Below are 17,327 nucleotides of genomic sequence, written 5' to 3'. Positions count from 1 at the left end.
CTTAAGAAATTGATTGTGTTTTGTATTTTCATGTAGTACGATATTAGGCCGGTTGTGAAAAAATATTCGCAAGGCATGCCGGTTGCGCAAGAGCCTTTAAAGTTAACTGAACGACGTTCACGCTGATATAACCACTCGAACTGTAACAGTAGTGAATTCATTCAAGAACCACAAAGACAATTTTTAAACTTTAATGACGCTGACTGAAATACAATCAGATTTTCATAAATTACTAAACAGGGGAAGAGGGTTCCTTCTACTTTCGAACTCAGAGCATGCCTTTATTTATATTATGTGCAAACATTTTCAGAACATATCAATGGGCAAACTACCGCTTTTCTGCATTCTTTGTGACCTCTCAAATCACATCATAGACCAATCGGTGCAATTACTATGGATCCAACTGCCTTAAGCCCAGTCTCCATTAATGCGAAAGTCAGCGATCGCTTTGCGCGGCCGCTAGCGAACAACTGGCAGTTGAATCTCCACTCTTCCCCTGATCGCTTGCGAAAATAGGAAAAGATGTTTCCCTCTATATTTCTGGCGCCTTCAGGTCACTTAATCAAAAACATACATGGCGGATTGCCAGCGTATTACACAAGAGCCTTACTCAAGAAAGCATACTATACTGAAGTACCTTGTTGAGCACAATAAACATTCAGGTATTCTAAGGCTTATTAAAAGCCATATTATTTCAATATTCACCCCCCCCCCCGGCCTTGTATAATATACGGTTTCAAGTAATTTTTTGACGACAGTCGTACTTCAAAATCAAAATTAAATCTGTATCGTGCAGCGAGAATGTTCAGTTTTCACTTCCAATGCTGTGGTGCCTTGGTGAACATGTCTTAGGAAATTGTGGTGTACATTTCTAAACAGCAGGCCAAGACAGACACCACTATGTTTCTTCTATTTTTGTATTCTGGATTTCATCAGGAATTTGTCTCTTGGAGCTCCCAAAAATTCGAGCACCATTTTCTTCTTGTTGATGAACTGAAGCCCTTCTTATTCAACAGCCTTTATGCATCAGAGTGTTTTTGTTAATAAGTAAAATTGGAGATTAACTGTTGCTTCATCGCAGCAGTGTTATCGTTGTGCCTGATTTCATATCTGGTTTTCAATTTGTGGGCTTTCGATACCCAGTTAGAGAACCATTGTTTATGCTGTTCGAGAGCGCTTCAAATCATTTACGAACATACCTATCTGGTTCCCAATCAAGATGGGACTCAAGCCTGAACAAGAATTTTAAGATATCTATGTGCCTGCTACACCGATTGGAAATTCTGCCTAATTCAGCATAAATAGCCTCAGTGCAAGAAGTAGATTTAACTCCAAGTATGTATTTACAAGCAGAGAAATGTAAACGTTCAAGGGTAGGCCACTCATCAAATCCCCAGATTTCTGAGCCATAATTTATGATAGGTACTATCATCTGGTTAAATAAATATAGAAAAAGTCAAGACTGTTAACCATTCAACTCTTTGCATTTAGAAATTAAAGCAAATATGCTTTACCAGCGTTTCGCTCGACCTTTTCAATACGCTCGTTAAAGAAACCATTCAACTTAAATTTGATTATTACAAAAATGAAATAACAGTAGGTTTTTGAAAACTGATAAACCGCTTTTCTCCGTCAAAACTCAAACTTCATCCAGAATCACATTAATGAAAAATCATACGCTAATCACTGAGGAAAAAGAAGTAGAAGAAATGTTTGATGGCTATTTTTTAACATTACCGACCCATTAGGATAACCAACTAAAAATGGCATTACCTGTACAACCATCCTCATAATTTCAGTTCCAACTGGTTACAACTAAAAATATTTTGCAAAAACTACAAGGACTAAAGCAAAATGAGGCATTCCCGATTGACAATATCCCTAACAGGATTCGAAAGGAAAATTCTGATATTTTCTTTGATATATTACAAAAACGAAGAGAACCATTCCATTAATAACGAAATGTTTTCTTCTGAATAAAAGGAGGTGAGTGTTAAAAAGGACATCGCATAGCAAAACTCGCAGTTTATGGTTCAAGCAAAGAGGCCCTCAATCTTATACACAGCTATTTGCCTGGAAGGCGGCAAAGAGTGAAAGTAAATAGTTCTTTCAGTACCTAGAAAAGACTTCATTTGGCGTTCCACAAGGCTCAGTGCTAGGCCCCCTGCTCTTCAATATCTATATTAACGACATTTTGTTTCTGGTGAAATATACTAATTTATGTAATTATGCGAATGATACTATTATCTTCTCATGTTGATCCGATCTCGACGCAGTATAAGACAGAGTTTATTTTATTGGACTTTTATCACTGCACATATCCTTTTAAAAATATTCACGACTACATCAAACAAGCTAACTGTATGGGAAGCTTTTGAATTACATCAGATCTCGTCAAAGCCTTACGAAATTTGACAAGGAAAAGTATACTAAGTTTAAACATGTTTTCGTGAACAAAGATTTCAAAGGAGAAGATGAAGAACAAAACAAACTAGATAGCTTCTAGATACTGAATAAATTTTATAGAGATTTCACAGACAATGATCATTTGTACTGTTATGTTCTCGTTTTTAATACTGTAATGCTCTTTTTTTAATGTCTACTCGTAGTTGCTGCAATTATACTTTTTCAAAGCGACATCTCTCTATTCTAGTTTTATCACTGCACAAAATATGAGCTTATCACTGCACAATTACGATTGATCACCGCACGAAATGGTTATCACTGCACGTTAAAATAAATCCTGGATAAGTATCAATAATTTTTGGGAAGAAAGATAAAGAAGTCTCTTCAAAAAAGTGTTATATTGTCCAGCGGGACAAGTGTTATAATAGATGTAATTGGCGTTGTCATTTTCTAACAAAGTACCCTGATGCATAAATAGCAAGAATTTATTATGAGAAAACTTAACCCAATGCCAGGAAAAGGCTCAAAAACGTTGATTAGTACCAATTTATTCCAATTTCAAAAGTCATATTTGGTAAACATGAGTAAGGTAAATCTTTGAAATTTGAATTGGAAATTTGACCTTCTAAAAGACATGAAGTAGATGCAATCGCTACTTGAATGTCCATTCTTGGTCTGGCAAGGGCTTTGTCGATTCGATACCTCTTGTAAATAAATTTATTCCCTTTCTCGGGGTCTTTCTTAAGCATTACTTTTTTCCAGCTGCTGCAATACTTTCCATTTATCAGGTGGTGCAATGTTGTCGTCATGAAAAATGTAATGGGCGACACAAGCTGCGTAATTGGGGCCAGTTCTCAAATATTCTTAAATGTCATATAAAGGGATTTTTAACATCATTTCTGTGCTATGCTATTCAAATAATGTAAAATAAGGCCTCAGTGTCAACCTTTGGTATCGCTGCTGGGTAGGGATGCAGGGGCTGTGGAGGGGGGAGGGCACAAATCAAGATGCAACAACCCTCCTAATGAAGTTAGTAAATGTTCGTAACAAGAGAGTTACAAGGCATTGATCTGCTAGCAAGATGAAGACTTATTATACCATTCATGTTATAGTAGTCAGTCGTCCCTGCGCTCTTCAGTCAGTAGAGAGAGCAAGCAAAAAGTGTTAATAGATATTAGTTAGATCTATTCGAGTTACGTCTGTGTAAATTTCTATCGTGTATGGAATTGATTTAGTGAACAACTTTTATTACTAAGAAAAACATGACAATTTTTTTGCAGTTAAGATATCTTTTTAGACTGCGAATCTGCAGTTTTCTTGCTCTGCCAATATCGTGTACAAGCAATGACAGCCATTGCTCCTTCAGCTGACATTACGAAGAGTTCCACGCCAACCTCTTCATACATGGTCGATTTGAGCTCCAATCTGATACCAGGTCATGACTTTATTCTTCCCTGGGGAATTCTTCTCCAACATACTTTGCACCGGATGTATTTTCAAATATGTTTTCGGTGTCCTAGGATAAATTCCGGGTTAGCATAGTTCGGACAAAGTTTGCATAAATTGTGATAGCTGAACAAATGGTTGAATGCAATTTACAAATATTATATCGACTTTAAGCCTTGTCTTGTTAATAACTGTTAAACATTTCAGAATAAGATTGATAACGTTTGGAAATGTAAAAATGAAATGTGGCGATGAGAAATGATGGATCACCTTTTTGTTATAATCGGGAAACTCCAAATTTGGAAAGAAAGGTTTGTTGCCAGTTGTTCCCAGGCGACTTTCAGTCATTTCGCACACCGAGTCGGCATACAGCGATAGGTATTGGCCCCTTCCACGATAAAACATCCTATTTGGCGTTTGGACATCGCTAGCAATGCATTGCATTCCGTCGGATTGTGCTTCCTGTGTGCCTGTAGGAACCTTCCTAACTGTGCTTGATAACATTGCTCTAAAACCATAGCTGTGAGAGATATAAAGGCCTCTTATAAAGATATCAAATTGAAATGAAGCAATCAGTTCAAAGATAATCAGCTTGATTTTCAATATTAAATGCTTCAGGTCTTAAGAAGCTGCTTGGATTTAAGACATGCAATTATCGCGTCCTAAAAGTATTTGGTTATTAACCTAATGAGAACTATGCCACTGCCACAAAGGCAACGCTGTACACGCTTCGATGTATTTTACCGAACGGTTCTAAGTTGAAACTAAGAGCAGCGAATAGTTTCTTAGATTGAATTAAACTTGAAACATTGGCAACTTAAAAATAACTTGTTTTTTTTTACTTTAGTATTGGTAAAATACAATGGTGCAATGCTATCAAAATAACAAGGAGGGCTCTTACACAAAATCTTGCGATAAAATAAGTTTTCTTGCGATATCTTGTGATAAAAATAAGAATATAAAATTTCCAATTTTCGGCATCAACAAGAGGGGCTCAGCCCCCTTAGCCCTCTAGCTCTACAACCCTGGTGTAGCATATAAGATAGATAGTACGAATAGTACGAGCCGATAATTTTTTGAAAAAAAGATAAAATTTTTGGAAAACATCAAAACATCTTTTTATGTATTCAGGCATAAGACTCTTTTCAACTTTTCATATCGTCCTACCTTGGATTGTCTCGGCATTTCCTCTTAAGTTGTTGCAAATGGCAGTTGATGTCAAATTTTGTTCCTTTGGCTGGATACTTCATTGCCCCAAGAGAATTTTTGACCTTAGGCTTTTTTGGTCTGAGCTTTGACGGATGGGGAAGGTCTTGGTGGTCTGGTGTGATACATATCCTTGGTTGGGCGCTATTTGTTCGTTGACTGTTGTTTCCGATGTTACTGTTGCAGCCCTTAAGATATAGTGAGAAGCGAAATGGATCATATGGCATGTTGATGTGGCACATGTGTTTAAAAGAAAAAATTAGGTCCATTGCATTAGGAGACTAAAATATTTCTTGGAGCACAGCTTTGCTTCGTTGGCTGTCCGTTGTCTCACTTAGATGATCTCTTATGCATTAAACACTTTTTGCTTGAGGAAATGCCAAGTTTTTAAATAAGCGAAGTATAACAGATCTAATCACTTTATCTACTTGAAGTTTTGAAAATGTAAGAGGGCCAGGATCTTCCATCTCTAGCAACATGCTAATCGATTCATTAAACACATTCTTGCAATCAAAATAGTTAGCTATAAAGTATTTATATCGATTAAACTCCTCATCTATTGCAACTGAGAAAGTTCTACTTACGAAGTCGATTGCTTGCTCACGGATCATCTGGGAGCTTGGTGTACTGCTGCAAAAAATTGCATTAATAAGGTATGAATTCATAGAATATTGCAATATCAATTAATGCACTTATAAGACATTGTCTTTTAATGGTAATGCATTTAATAAGATATCGCTTTTGAATTTTATTGTGCATGGAAAATGTTGCATTTATACCGCAATTCTAATGTGTTGAGCGTATAAGGTTTTAAGTTGTGTTGGTATGGTTTAAGGCCTACGCCGCCCCTTTTTAGTAGCAAGGAGGGCAGATTGCGTTTCCTTTGTCGTCCATTTTTCAGGTTCCACAGGGGGCTTTTCCAAAAGTGCCCAAGTAGGGGGCAACACTTTTTCTTGCAACTGTAAATTTCTAGTCTAGAGTAAGTCATTAGGGAAAAAGTTTTTATCTGAAAGGATAAGCGAAGACTATAATGCTTGTGAGAAGAAAAGCCAGATTGGGTCAAACTTGTTTTCGTAGTGCAATTCATTATCATAGCATCTGTACACCCGTGCTAACTTTAAGTGCCCAGCAAAATTAGTTTTTCTAGAATGGTCATTTTTCTGGTAAACCCGCAAAGGTACCATTGTCCTTCCTTGAAGAAAGCAGGGTGAATTGGTGATCAGAGCCACACGAGAGTATTCGGTAGACCTGGGAAAAACTGAAGGAAGAGGCCCCCCCCGCAAGCAAACGACCAGAAAATGTTTGCAAACAGACTCTTTTTATTAGTTAAAAATACATTTTCATGCAATGATCTAAAAATTTTCACTTTTGTTAGGCAACTTTTGCACCGTTGGATTAATTTTGTTCTTAAAATGAAACTTAGTACTTTATGAGGCCGCTATAGCCTTAAGACAATTTGCCCCTGCCCCTGCCCCTGCTCCTCTCTCGGCGACCCTGCTCGTGACAAAGAAATGCGCCCATGTCAAAACAGAGGAAGCTTTTTCAACCTTTCCTTGTTTGTCATGTTTGACGCATTTCGATAGCAGCAGGCAAATTACCTATTTTCTGATAAACTCTCTGTTTGATCAAAAACATCACCATATGCACTTTCATTGACAATCTCAACTCTTCCAGAGCAGTTTAACTGATCTTGGCATCTCTGGACTTTTCTGGAAACTCTGTCAAAACATTGTTAAAACAGCCACAGAATATTGGAATTAAGAACATATTAAAAGAGACAGAGCACACAAGCTGATGAAACTGTCGATTTTACTTTAGTTTATTTAGGAATCCTTTGCATCGAAGGTAAATTTAATATCTGTCATTGTCGTGCATAAATGCTAAGTATCATACAATAATGTCACAAAAATTTGATAGGGTCTTTAAATACACCAAAGAGTCTAATAGACCAAAGAAATCATAAAGATCTTTAAATTCACTGAATTTTGATGACAAAAAACACATTATGACAAGTGCTTCTAGAAAATACCCTGAAAACATGCTCTTATTAAACATGGCGTGTGATAACTACGTATTTGCTATTTTCATATGTTTTTTTTCAATTGGGGGGGGGGGGGGGGGGGGTGGAAGGGTCTAAAATTCCACAGCTTTTCAGATAGCTCCTTCTCAAGGATTCCCTACAAAAAATCTCTCAAATTATCCATTTTAGATAATATGTACAATTAAAATTTTGTTTGAATTTCATTTAAAAAATCTTGTTTTGTGGAACTTTATAAAATGGAAAAAACTGAGTTAATAAGATGATTTTGTTTAGGAGTATGAGAATTTAAAAACATTAAAAATTGAGATTATCGAGATTAAGTTAATTGAAATCAGGTTAAAAAGGGAACCAGAACAAAAAACTTTCTTAGGTTTTCAATGTTTTCATCTTATTGTCCAGCACAGTTAACTCAGTCTAGCAGAGTCAACTAATTCAATCTAAAAAACTAATAGGAATGCTTTTTGTAGAATTATTTGGATTCGCCTCGTAAATCCGTTTCCTCTTTGTTACTTGTCTTTGGTTAGCAAAGAGTTTAAACAAAGAATCGGGTAATGTTTCTAAAATTTCGATTGAATAACGAATACCTCAAAAACGATAAAGAATTCTTCCACGGGGATCTATTGCCAATGCCGCTTTTCCTTGAAGAGGAAACATCCAGTGAACTCTCTCCAGTTGATTCTCGCTCTCTTGATTTCTGAAGGAGGTCTTGTTTGGCCAGGGCACAGATCTTTTCAAGTTCTGAATGATGATTGTCTGAATGCCTTTCATCAAACACACATCCATCTCCAAATGGGGTATTTTCAACACGATACAATGATCTTTTCAACATATTTTTACAATTTGCAACATCGGCTTTCTGTTTAGGATCACGTCAGCAGCCAAATTTTCCCGCCTTTAAACTTCGTTCCCAGACCCTCGCAGCCTAATTCCTTTTAAGCGTATTTAAGGATAAAATGTTTCCTTTTTTCTTGTGCAGGCATGACATAGAAACTGCATCCGTTGGCAAGGCTCTAGTTTGGGAAATCAATAGTTCTGGAGATAAATGGAGATAACCGCTGAATTGTCACTGCTCCTAGGCCCTCTCTGACCCGAACTACATTTAGTGAGCAAAAGTATTGCACCGGTTTGACAATTCAGTAATGGCGACCGCGTTGTCAACAGCAATGCGATCGAAATTCAAACCACTTTTGTGAAGCATTAGACGTCTTTTTATGGCTAAAATCTAATCACATCAAACTTCAGACCATTGACAACACTTTTTGCTTAAAAATTGAAGAAAGTAACTTTTTAAGAAATAAATAATTTTAACTTTTTATTGGACAGTCTACCAGCTTTGAAACCTTTGTGAGACTTGCTAAACTTTATCGAAAAGTTTAGTAACAGGTTCTGTTAATCGCGACATGATAAGTTCAGAAAAACATTTGCAAGATCACATTTAGGTGTTGAAGTACCAAGTTAATCATTAATGGCCTTGTATTTGGTGGAAGTAGCATATTTTAAGCCTTTTTTCATGTCCACTCTTTTACAGCTATGGCCACCCCGCCCCCCCCCGGTGGCGCGGGCCCTGCAAGGTCTGGTGTACCAATGAAATTATGCAAAAAAGGCACTTTACAGAGTATGCAGCCCTCTTTTGTACTCTTGTAAGGGTGCAGCTGTGAGATGATATAACAGGTCCTTCATATAACATTTACAAGTTTTTGAAGACTACTCTAAGGTCCTAAATAGAAGGGGGGACGCTTATTAATTTTTTCGATTTTTTTCTGACCCCACCGGAGCTCATTTAGACCCACCCCGCTTATCAATTTTTATATTCAATCATTCACATCCCTTATTTCATTTGTTCTTTGTTCTTTCAGGTGTGAAATTTCTGTAAAGTTTTTTTTAAATGAAGAGGTTGCATTTTACAAAAGTTTTAACATAGAAAAGTAGTATAACATCCGAAAAAATAAGCATAGGTTCCAAAAATGTGATTGGCTGAGCGACCAAAATTCTGCATACTTCACTAGCCAATCAGAATTCAAGAATATGACAACAAATATGCTTCGCAGCTAAATTTAGGCCAATTTTAGACGTTTTACCACTACCGGCAGAAAAGTTATGGTGTAAAATTTGCTGAAAGATAACCTAGATTTTCTTTAGAAAATTGAATCTTTGATGAGTTTACGAAAAAACTGCCGTGGTACTAAGCAAAAATTGTTCCGCGATCGTTAGTTACAAAGGCTTGAAACTGTCCCTTTCAAACCTTTATGATAATTAGGGGAGAGGGTGAACAGAAAAATTACAGTTTTTGAACCTTAAAAGATGGTTTATCCACGTAAGTGACATATATGAACTTACCCTACAAGCCAATGTTAAAATCTTCACTTGCCGGCATTGATATTTGTGTTAACGACAAAATATATCACTAAATTCCACTGAGAGAAATTGCAGTCCACCGTTCTCTTAAAATAACTACAATTGTAAATTTTTTTGGCACTCAGGTACTTTGTATATTCATTTTAAAGGCTTGAAGATGGATGAGAAGCTCACGTCCACTGATGTTCACTGCTACGGCCGTGTAAAAGCTGACGCAATTCGTCAACGATTAAAAGGGCGGGAAAATTAAAATGCATCATTTACGAAAAATTACTTTGCTGTGTAAAATATTAAATTTTCTTACATTTTATTTGATCGGGGATCCTTTTGAATCTTTTTCAACCAACCAGATATCTTTTTACCTAGAAAAGGTGATTGGATTAAATGGGCACTTATTAACCTTTTTTGAGTGTTTTCCTAGCAGAGATTTGTTGCAACCGGGCAGATAGGAGCGACAGAAAATGGCATGTTCTCTACCTTACAGGCTTTAAAAGGACCTTTGGAGCATTTCAATTGAGTGTTCTGCTGACAAACTTTTGCTATTTACTGCTATCTATGTTACAGGAGGGATTTTTAAAAATTTGAATCCTCCTGCGCAGCGATTATTTTACCAGTCGAAAATGGTTGAGAACACCTGAATACATCAATAAACCTGAATACATTTTACCCAGTATAATCCCAGAAAGGGATTTTTTTAATTCTATAATCCCAGAAAGGGATTTTTTAATTCTAAGAATTTTTTACTTACAATCACTATTTTTTGATATTATTGATCAATGAATATTGGTGCATTCAAAACAAGTGACTGTAAGTTGAATGAAAGACAGAATAATAATGGAATAAATCTTGCATAATTTTCCATGAAAGACGACGGAAATATCATAAAAGCACACTTAAAAATAAACATTTTCGAAACTTCCATTTTTAAAATATTCAATTAAAAAGTCCATAATGGGCATCATAGTTAACATTTATCGTTGGTCGGTCTTTCTCTCTACGAACTTAACCCGGATTGGTTTGTCCGGAATGTTCACACTTCGGAAATAGTTATCAACGACATGCCCAGGCGGTATTTCCAATGTGTACCGGTTCAATATCTTGATAAGCAGTATCTGAAGCTCAAGTTCCGATAAGCGACGACCAAGACACATGCGGACCCCATGCCCGAACGGTATCGAAGCATAAGCGGAATGTTTTGTGGCAGCTTCCGTCCGTAGCCATCGTTCTGGCACAAATTCTTGTGCATTCTCAAAAAGATCCTCACTGCGGCCCATAACATGGTGCATAAGAAAAATCCGAGTGTTTGCAGGTACGTGGTATCCGGACAAAACGACATCGTGCTCGAGAGTTCGGGCAGTAATAATAAGGACCGGGTAGAGACGTAATGTCTCCTTCACAGCAGCTTTCACCAAGCTCAGCTGTTGAAGTGACTCAGCGGTTGGCTCTTGTCCTTGCGGCAGAACTCTTGAAATCTCTTCTCTGATACGAGATTGCGCGTGCGGGTTTTTAGCAATCAAGTACAGCATCCACTGCATCGTGTTGGACGTCGTGTCTACCCCTGCAAACAACGTGTCCACTATGCTCGACCCAACCTCGTCCTCTGATATCCTATCAGAAGACAGCAAAAATGGTATGAGTTCGTTCCTAGTATCGATATCTTCTCCACGTTCCCTTCGCTTGGCAATGTCTGATAACTTCTCTTCGATAAGTTCCTCTGCAAATTTATACAATAGCATAAAATTGTGATCAAAATCCTTGAATGCCTTCGTTTTGTAATATTTATATAAACCAGGAGGCATAAGATAGGCAGATGAAAAAGAATCAAGGAAACGACCAACTGCCTTGATGAAATTCGTCGCCACTTCAGGTGGACTGTCGCTTAGCGCATAAAATCGACGATCAAACAGAAAGTCTGCCACCGTTTCAAACGACCATTTGAAGAGCTCCATATCAATTTCATCAACTTCAAATGTTTCATTGTCCCTTACTTTTGAAATACGCTCAACCATTTCTGAAGCAATGCAGTTTATTCTTGGAATATACTGGTTTACTTCCAATGGACGCAACATCTTTTTGGACAGCAATATTCTGGGCTTATGCCACTTTTCGCCGTTGAGAAAGAAAACTCCGGGCTCTTTAGATCTGCGAGCGTAAAAGTCATCGAGAAGCGGGATATCGAATCTTCTTGGATATTTTGGTTCGGCTCGGAAGATGGTGGCCACGTCTTGGGGATCAAACAGCCAGACTTCATCGCCTTGTGGACTGGCTCTTTTTGCAATTGAACCATAGTCTCTGAAAGGAAAAATTTAGCGATACTTTAAATACAGCTCCTTTGCGTAGAATTTCCTCTTATTATTCGCGTAATATTAACTTTGGGGAATTTGTTGAAAATCTCTCGATTTTGGCATTTCTTTAGCCTGAAATACACGATCAGTTTTTAACTGCCAGTTTTTAGTTTTAAGTCAAAAACTGATGCATTATTGACCGTCAGTTTATGACTGAAGAAGCTGAACATGTCCAACTTTGTCAGTTTTTAACTGAAGGGATTTTATTCCTGTAGACTCTATTGTTTTAAGCTGGCATCACTCTAATACCCTCTAATAACCTAATACCCTCTAATGCCTCTAATTCGCTGGCATCACTCTGATACCCTCTAATACCCTAATACCCTCTAATGCCTCTAATTCGCTGGCATCACTGTAATACCCTCTAATACCCTAATACCCTCTAATGCCTCTAATTCGCTGGCATCACTGTAATACCCTCTAATACCCTAATACCCTCTAATGCCTCTAATTCGCTGGCATCACTCTAATACCCTCTAATACCCTAATACCCTCTAATGCCTCTAATTCGCTGGCATCACTCTAATACCCTCTAATACCCTTATACCCTCTAATACCTCTAATTCGCTGGCATCACTGTAATACCCTCTAATACCCTAATACCCTCTAATGCCTCTAATTCGCTGGCATCACTCTAATACCCTCTAATACCCTAATACCCTCTAATGCCTCTAATTCGCTGGCATCACTCTAATACCCTCTAATACCCTAATACCCTCTAATGCCTCTAATTCGCTGGCATCACTCTAATACCCTCTAATAACCTAATACCCTCTAATGCCTCTAATTCGCTGGCATCACTCTGATACCCTCTAATACCCTAATACCCTCTAATGCCTCTAATTCGCTGGCATCACTGTAATACCCTCTAATACCCTAATACCCTCTAATGCCTCTAATTCGCTGGCATCACTGTAATACCCTCTAATACCCTAATACCCTCTAATGCCTCTAATTCGCTGGCATCACTCTAATACCCTCTAATACCCTAATACCCTCTAATGCCTCTAATTCGCTGGCATCACTCTAATACCCTCTAATACCCTTATACCCTCTAATACCTCTAATTCGCTGGCATCACTGTAATACCCTCTAATACCCTAATACCCTCTAATGCCTCTAATTCGCTGGCATCACTCTAATACCCTCTAATACCCTAATACCCTCTAATGCCTCTAATTCGCTGGCATCACTGTAATACCCTCTAATACCCTAATACCCTCTAATGCCTCTAATTCGCTGGCATCACTCTAATACCCTCAAATACCCTAATACCCTCTAATGCCTCTAATTCGCTGGCATCACTCTAATACCCTCTAATAACCTAATACCCTCTAATGCCTCTAATTCGCTGGCATCACTCTGATACCCTCTAATACCCTAATACCCTCTAATGACTCTAATTCGCTGGCATCACTGTAATACTCTCTTATACCCTAATACCCTCTAATGCCTCTAATTCGCTGGCATCACTCTAATACCCTCTAATACCCTAATACCCTCTAATGCCTCTAATTCGCTGGCATCACTCTAATACCCTCTAATAACCTAATACCCTCTAATGCCTCTAATTTGCTGGCATCACTCTGATACCCTCTAATACCCTAATACCCTCTAATGACTCTAATTCGCTGGCATCACTGTAATACTCTCTAATACCCTAATACCCTCTAATGCCTCTAATTCGCTGGCATCACTCTAATACCCTCTAATACCCTAATACCCTCTAATGCCTCTAATTCGCTGGCATCACTCTGATACCCTCTAATACCCTAATACCCTCTAATGCCTCTAATTCGCTGGCATCACTCTAATACCCTCTAATACCCTAATACCCTCTAATGACTCTAATTCGCTGGCATCACTCTAATACCCTCTAATACCCTAATACCCTCTAATGCCTCTAATTCGCTGGCATCACTCTGATACCCTCTAATACCCTAATACCCTCTAATGCCTCCAATTCGCTGGCATCACTGTAATACCCTCTAATACCCTAATACCCTCTAATGCCTCTAATTCGCTGGCATCACTCTAATACCCTCTAATACCCTAATACCCTCTAATGCCTCTAATTCGCTGGCATCACTGTAATACCCTAGCACATGATGCAAATATATTTCAGTGCAGCGTTGATTTCAAAATGAGAAAAAGTAACAAAAAAGTAGAGTAACTAATACATGAAAGTTTTCTATTTATAAACATTATAAATTGAGATATGTTCCAACAGAATTCAATTGATATAGAATTTGTCAAACGCCTTCAAGTCCTTTTTTTTCGATTCATCACGATATTGTTCAATCCAGTGTACAGAAAACTAACGCTAACTTTATCTCCTTGAATGCATGAACCCTTTCGAACAAAAATAAATTCAGGCTGGCGATAACGACTCTTTAATTCAGTGAAAATAATCTTTTGAGAAACCCTTCCAAAATGAACCAAGTCGTCCAAATGTTGCAAACTTCTGTTCTTTTCATCTGTTATTATTATTTTCGTTAAAATAAGAAACCCTTGCGCAAATCAACCGATTTCAAATCAACGAAGAACAGGAATGTCAGGTGACTAGGACTCAGTTCAAATGGGCCAATAAAACATAGCAATTTATAACAAATTCCTTCTTGAGACACAATTAGTTTGAGTAAAGTGTTTCTTTCAGTTGGGAAAAATATTTGCATGTAGATGTCACGGATCGATTAAAAACAAGCACAGCATTTGGAATCATCTTAGCAGTTCTGAAACGCTTTTGCAAAGCAGAACTAGGTACCTATCATTTAGAAAATGGTCATAAAGCCAGGTAACTTAATTACAGAGGCAAGTCTTGCTGAAGTCGATCGGTACGAAGATAAATTATAATTTTTAAATATTTGCCTTTTATAAATCTTTATTTTTGCCTTGCAAAATCTACCGACAGCTCTTTAAAATTCAATTTTCTTTGAATATTTGCTGCAATTCTGCGTAATGATGCAAACCTGTTTTGATGCAAATCGGTCATGGAGGAAGTTCGGCCTTTAGTGTCGTGAGGATTGTTGCGCTTTCAAAAATTTTTACGCTTCTTTTTTTTGAAACTTTTTTGCATAAGTTGAAAAGTAGTGTTTGTGCATCCAGTGATGTTAGCCTTTTGATGATTGTTCTTTCCATCATTGTGATTAACGATAATTTCTAGCTGCTGTTCTAAGTCAATTTTCGTTTCCTTCGCTACCAGCTCCACAAAAACTCTCACAACATTTACTTGCACATCGATAAAATAAATGTATTTGACAAATAAATTTCAAAGGCCAAAGAAACTTAAAGGAAAAATTCAAGCAAATTTAGGAAAAAAGGCTTCCCTATAATATGGCTTTGAAAGTTGTAAACAGATTTATTTAACAGCAGATTTGCAACTTCAAATCTGTAAATTGTGAATCCGAAACTTTTCGGATACATTCGTGAGGGGAGTGGATTTAGAATATACACTAGCAACAAAAATCAAGGCCAATATGATCATATTGGTTTTCCAACAACTAAATGGGATTTTGCAAAAATATTTCAAAATTCATCATGCCTTGTTTAGAAAACCTTTTGGCAAGTCTCATCAAGGTTTAAAGGCTCAAACACTGTCCAAAAAGTGGGTCTTTTATACTTTTTAAAAAGTGAATTTTTCTTAGATATTAAATTTCAACCATTGCCAATATTTTGGTCTTTTTTGGCTTCAAACTATGGACTGATGGCTTCACAAAAGTGGTCTGAATTTCATTGAATGTCATGCTCAGGAAGGGGGTTTAGAAAGGGCCTAGGCATCCCATGCGGTAGTATAAGGGAGGGAAAAGGCAATTATAACGCCTAATATTTTTCAAAAATACAATATTTCCAGGTAATGGCTGGGTGATTTATTTGCGCAAAACATCTGGTAACTTAAATCTTAAAATGTTTTCTTGTTAATTACCGAAAGCTTCACAGGGAGAAAATTAGGGGGTGGGCATTTTTGGCGGTAGGGCCGGAGTGGAAAATACGTTATGTTTCACTCCAGATATTTTACAAACCGTTTGTTTTCCTGCTTAGGGCTCCTAAATTCGTACCAAAAAATTACTGTAGAAAGTAAGTTTAAAAAATCTTCTTCGTAGAAAAACGTAAATTTTTTCCCGGGCAAAAGTATAGAGGTAGGTTTTTCTCCACAGCAACTGTGTTTTGGTTCGAAATATTGAAAAATCAAGCTCGAAATGGAGGCAGGTGATTGGCTAATGAAATTTTGTAAACAAACCCGCTGATTGGTCTAGAACAAAATGTGCTCTTGTTGGATTTTGCACTTTCGAAAAATGCCCCTATTTTCGACGCAAAATAAAATCATAACAAAGTGCAAAACCCTGCAGCCTATAAAAAAACTGTGTAGCAGGTATCGAGAAAGAGAATTAACGGCCGTTTGGGCAAAAAACCGGAGATTTAAAAAAGGTATTAAAGGAAAACTGAGGTACGGTTTTGGGAAATTCGAGATTTTCCCAACATTCGGGGTGCTAAAATGGTCTTGCAACACTCTTAACCTCTTGCAAACTATAAAAACAGTGTAGCAAACTATGTTCTATCGATTAAATTTTAAATTGTATTTTTACCATTTTTCTGCGAAAATATATTAAAGGAAAACCGGAGGGCAATTTTCACAAATTGCACATTTTTGTTTAAGTTTCCGAGACTTTCATACAAACTGGAATTTTTATTTAACTGTGAAAATATGAGAAACAGTAAAACTATGGTATTTTTTATGTTTAAAAATCAAATCAGTTCTACAGATTTAGTTAGCCAAAAGTTATTAAAGGAAAACTGGAAGGTAGTTTGCGTGCGAATCGTCAGATCGAATCATCTGAATCGTCAGGCCTAATATAAATGAATAGTCTGACAATATCAATCTTAAAAAGACAGCAAAGAAATTACTGCATGCCTTACCTTTCTTGTATCTTATAGACAGATTTGTGGAAACCTCCTTTGGTGAGAAATATTTCCAAAATGTTCAGGACCCAGCTCTTACTGCCTGCGTAAGGAATACTCGAAAAAGGTTTTGCGTCGCGAAACTTGTCGGCTAATTTTGGGTCAGCGTTAATAGGAGCCTGGCTTGACACAGATCGACATGCAACATTCCCAAGGCGGTTTATCAAGCACGTACCAATGTTCCTATGAATAGAAATACGCGAACATTCCTTTAATGCCGTGATGTGATTCATTGCTGCTGTCTTAGGCCAGAAATTCAAAGGTCTCAAACTGCATGATTGCTCGATGGAAAGGCAGCTCTCGGGATTCTTCTGCGTCTAGTTTTGCATAAGTGGAGACAAGGCAAGTGTTGATAAACAGGGTCCTCTGACAAGGGCTTTTGGATCATGGCCCTTCTACATTTTCGCAAAACAGTAGAGCTTTTTTCAAATTCTCTTGTTACGAGTGATAAATTTTCCCATGCGCCCTCCCCTCACATTGCAACCTTTGTCGGAGCCCATAAGTGGAGACAACATGCATGGCTGCTGAAAACGCAGAGATGGCTGAATACTTTAAGAATTAGGCATTGTTTT

The 17,327-nt window shown here is 37.5% G+C and overlaps 2 protein-coding genes across 2 annotated transcripts; both read right to left on the bottom strand.

Annotated features, from left to right (window-relative positions):
* Positions 1-2,024: 2,024 nt before the first annotated feature.
* Positions 2,025-10,169, bottom strand: LOC135687367 (uncharacterized). The gene is made up of 6 exons (XM_065203910.2): positions 7,684-10,169; positions 6,657-6,776; positions 5,643-5,688; positions 5,020-5,246; positions 4,123-4,372; positions 2,025-3,922 (listed from the first exon to the last, which is right to left on the bottom strand). Exons 1-6 carry the CDS (start codon positions 7,926-7,928, stop codon positions 3,851-3,853), a joined length of 960 nt encoding a protein of 319 aa, XP_065059982.2. The 5' UTR covers positions 7,929-10,169; the 3' UTR covers positions 2,025-3,850.
* A 129-nt stretch (positions 10,170-10,298) lies between these two features.
* Positions 10,299-17,265, bottom strand: LOC135687229 (1,25-dihydroxyvitamin D(3) 24-hydroxylase, mitochondrial-like). Its single transcript, XM_065203739.2, has 2 exons — positions 16,714-17,265; positions 10,299-11,746 (listed from the first exon to the last, which is right to left on the bottom strand). The coding sequence occupies exons 1-2, from the start codon at positions 16,986-16,988 to the stop codon at positions 10,426-10,428; spliced, it is 1,596 nt and encodes a 531-aa protein (XP_065059811.2). The 5' UTR covers positions 16,989-17,265; the 3' UTR covers positions 10,299-10,425.
* Between the last annotated feature and the right edge of the window lie 62 nt (positions 17,266-17,327).

Source organism: Rhopilema esculentum, chromosome 20 (genome assembly GCF_057945365.1).
Source record: "Rhopilema esculentum isolate cy_ngs chromosome 20, ASM5794536v1, whole genome shotgun sequence".
Taxonomy (NCBI): Eukaryota; Metazoa; Cnidaria; class Scyphozoa; order Rhizostomeae; family Rhizostomatidae; genus Rhopilema; species Rhopilema esculentum.
The sequence above is the reverse complement of the archived record's forward strand: the minus strand, read 5'-3'. Positions and strand labels throughout refer to the sequence as shown.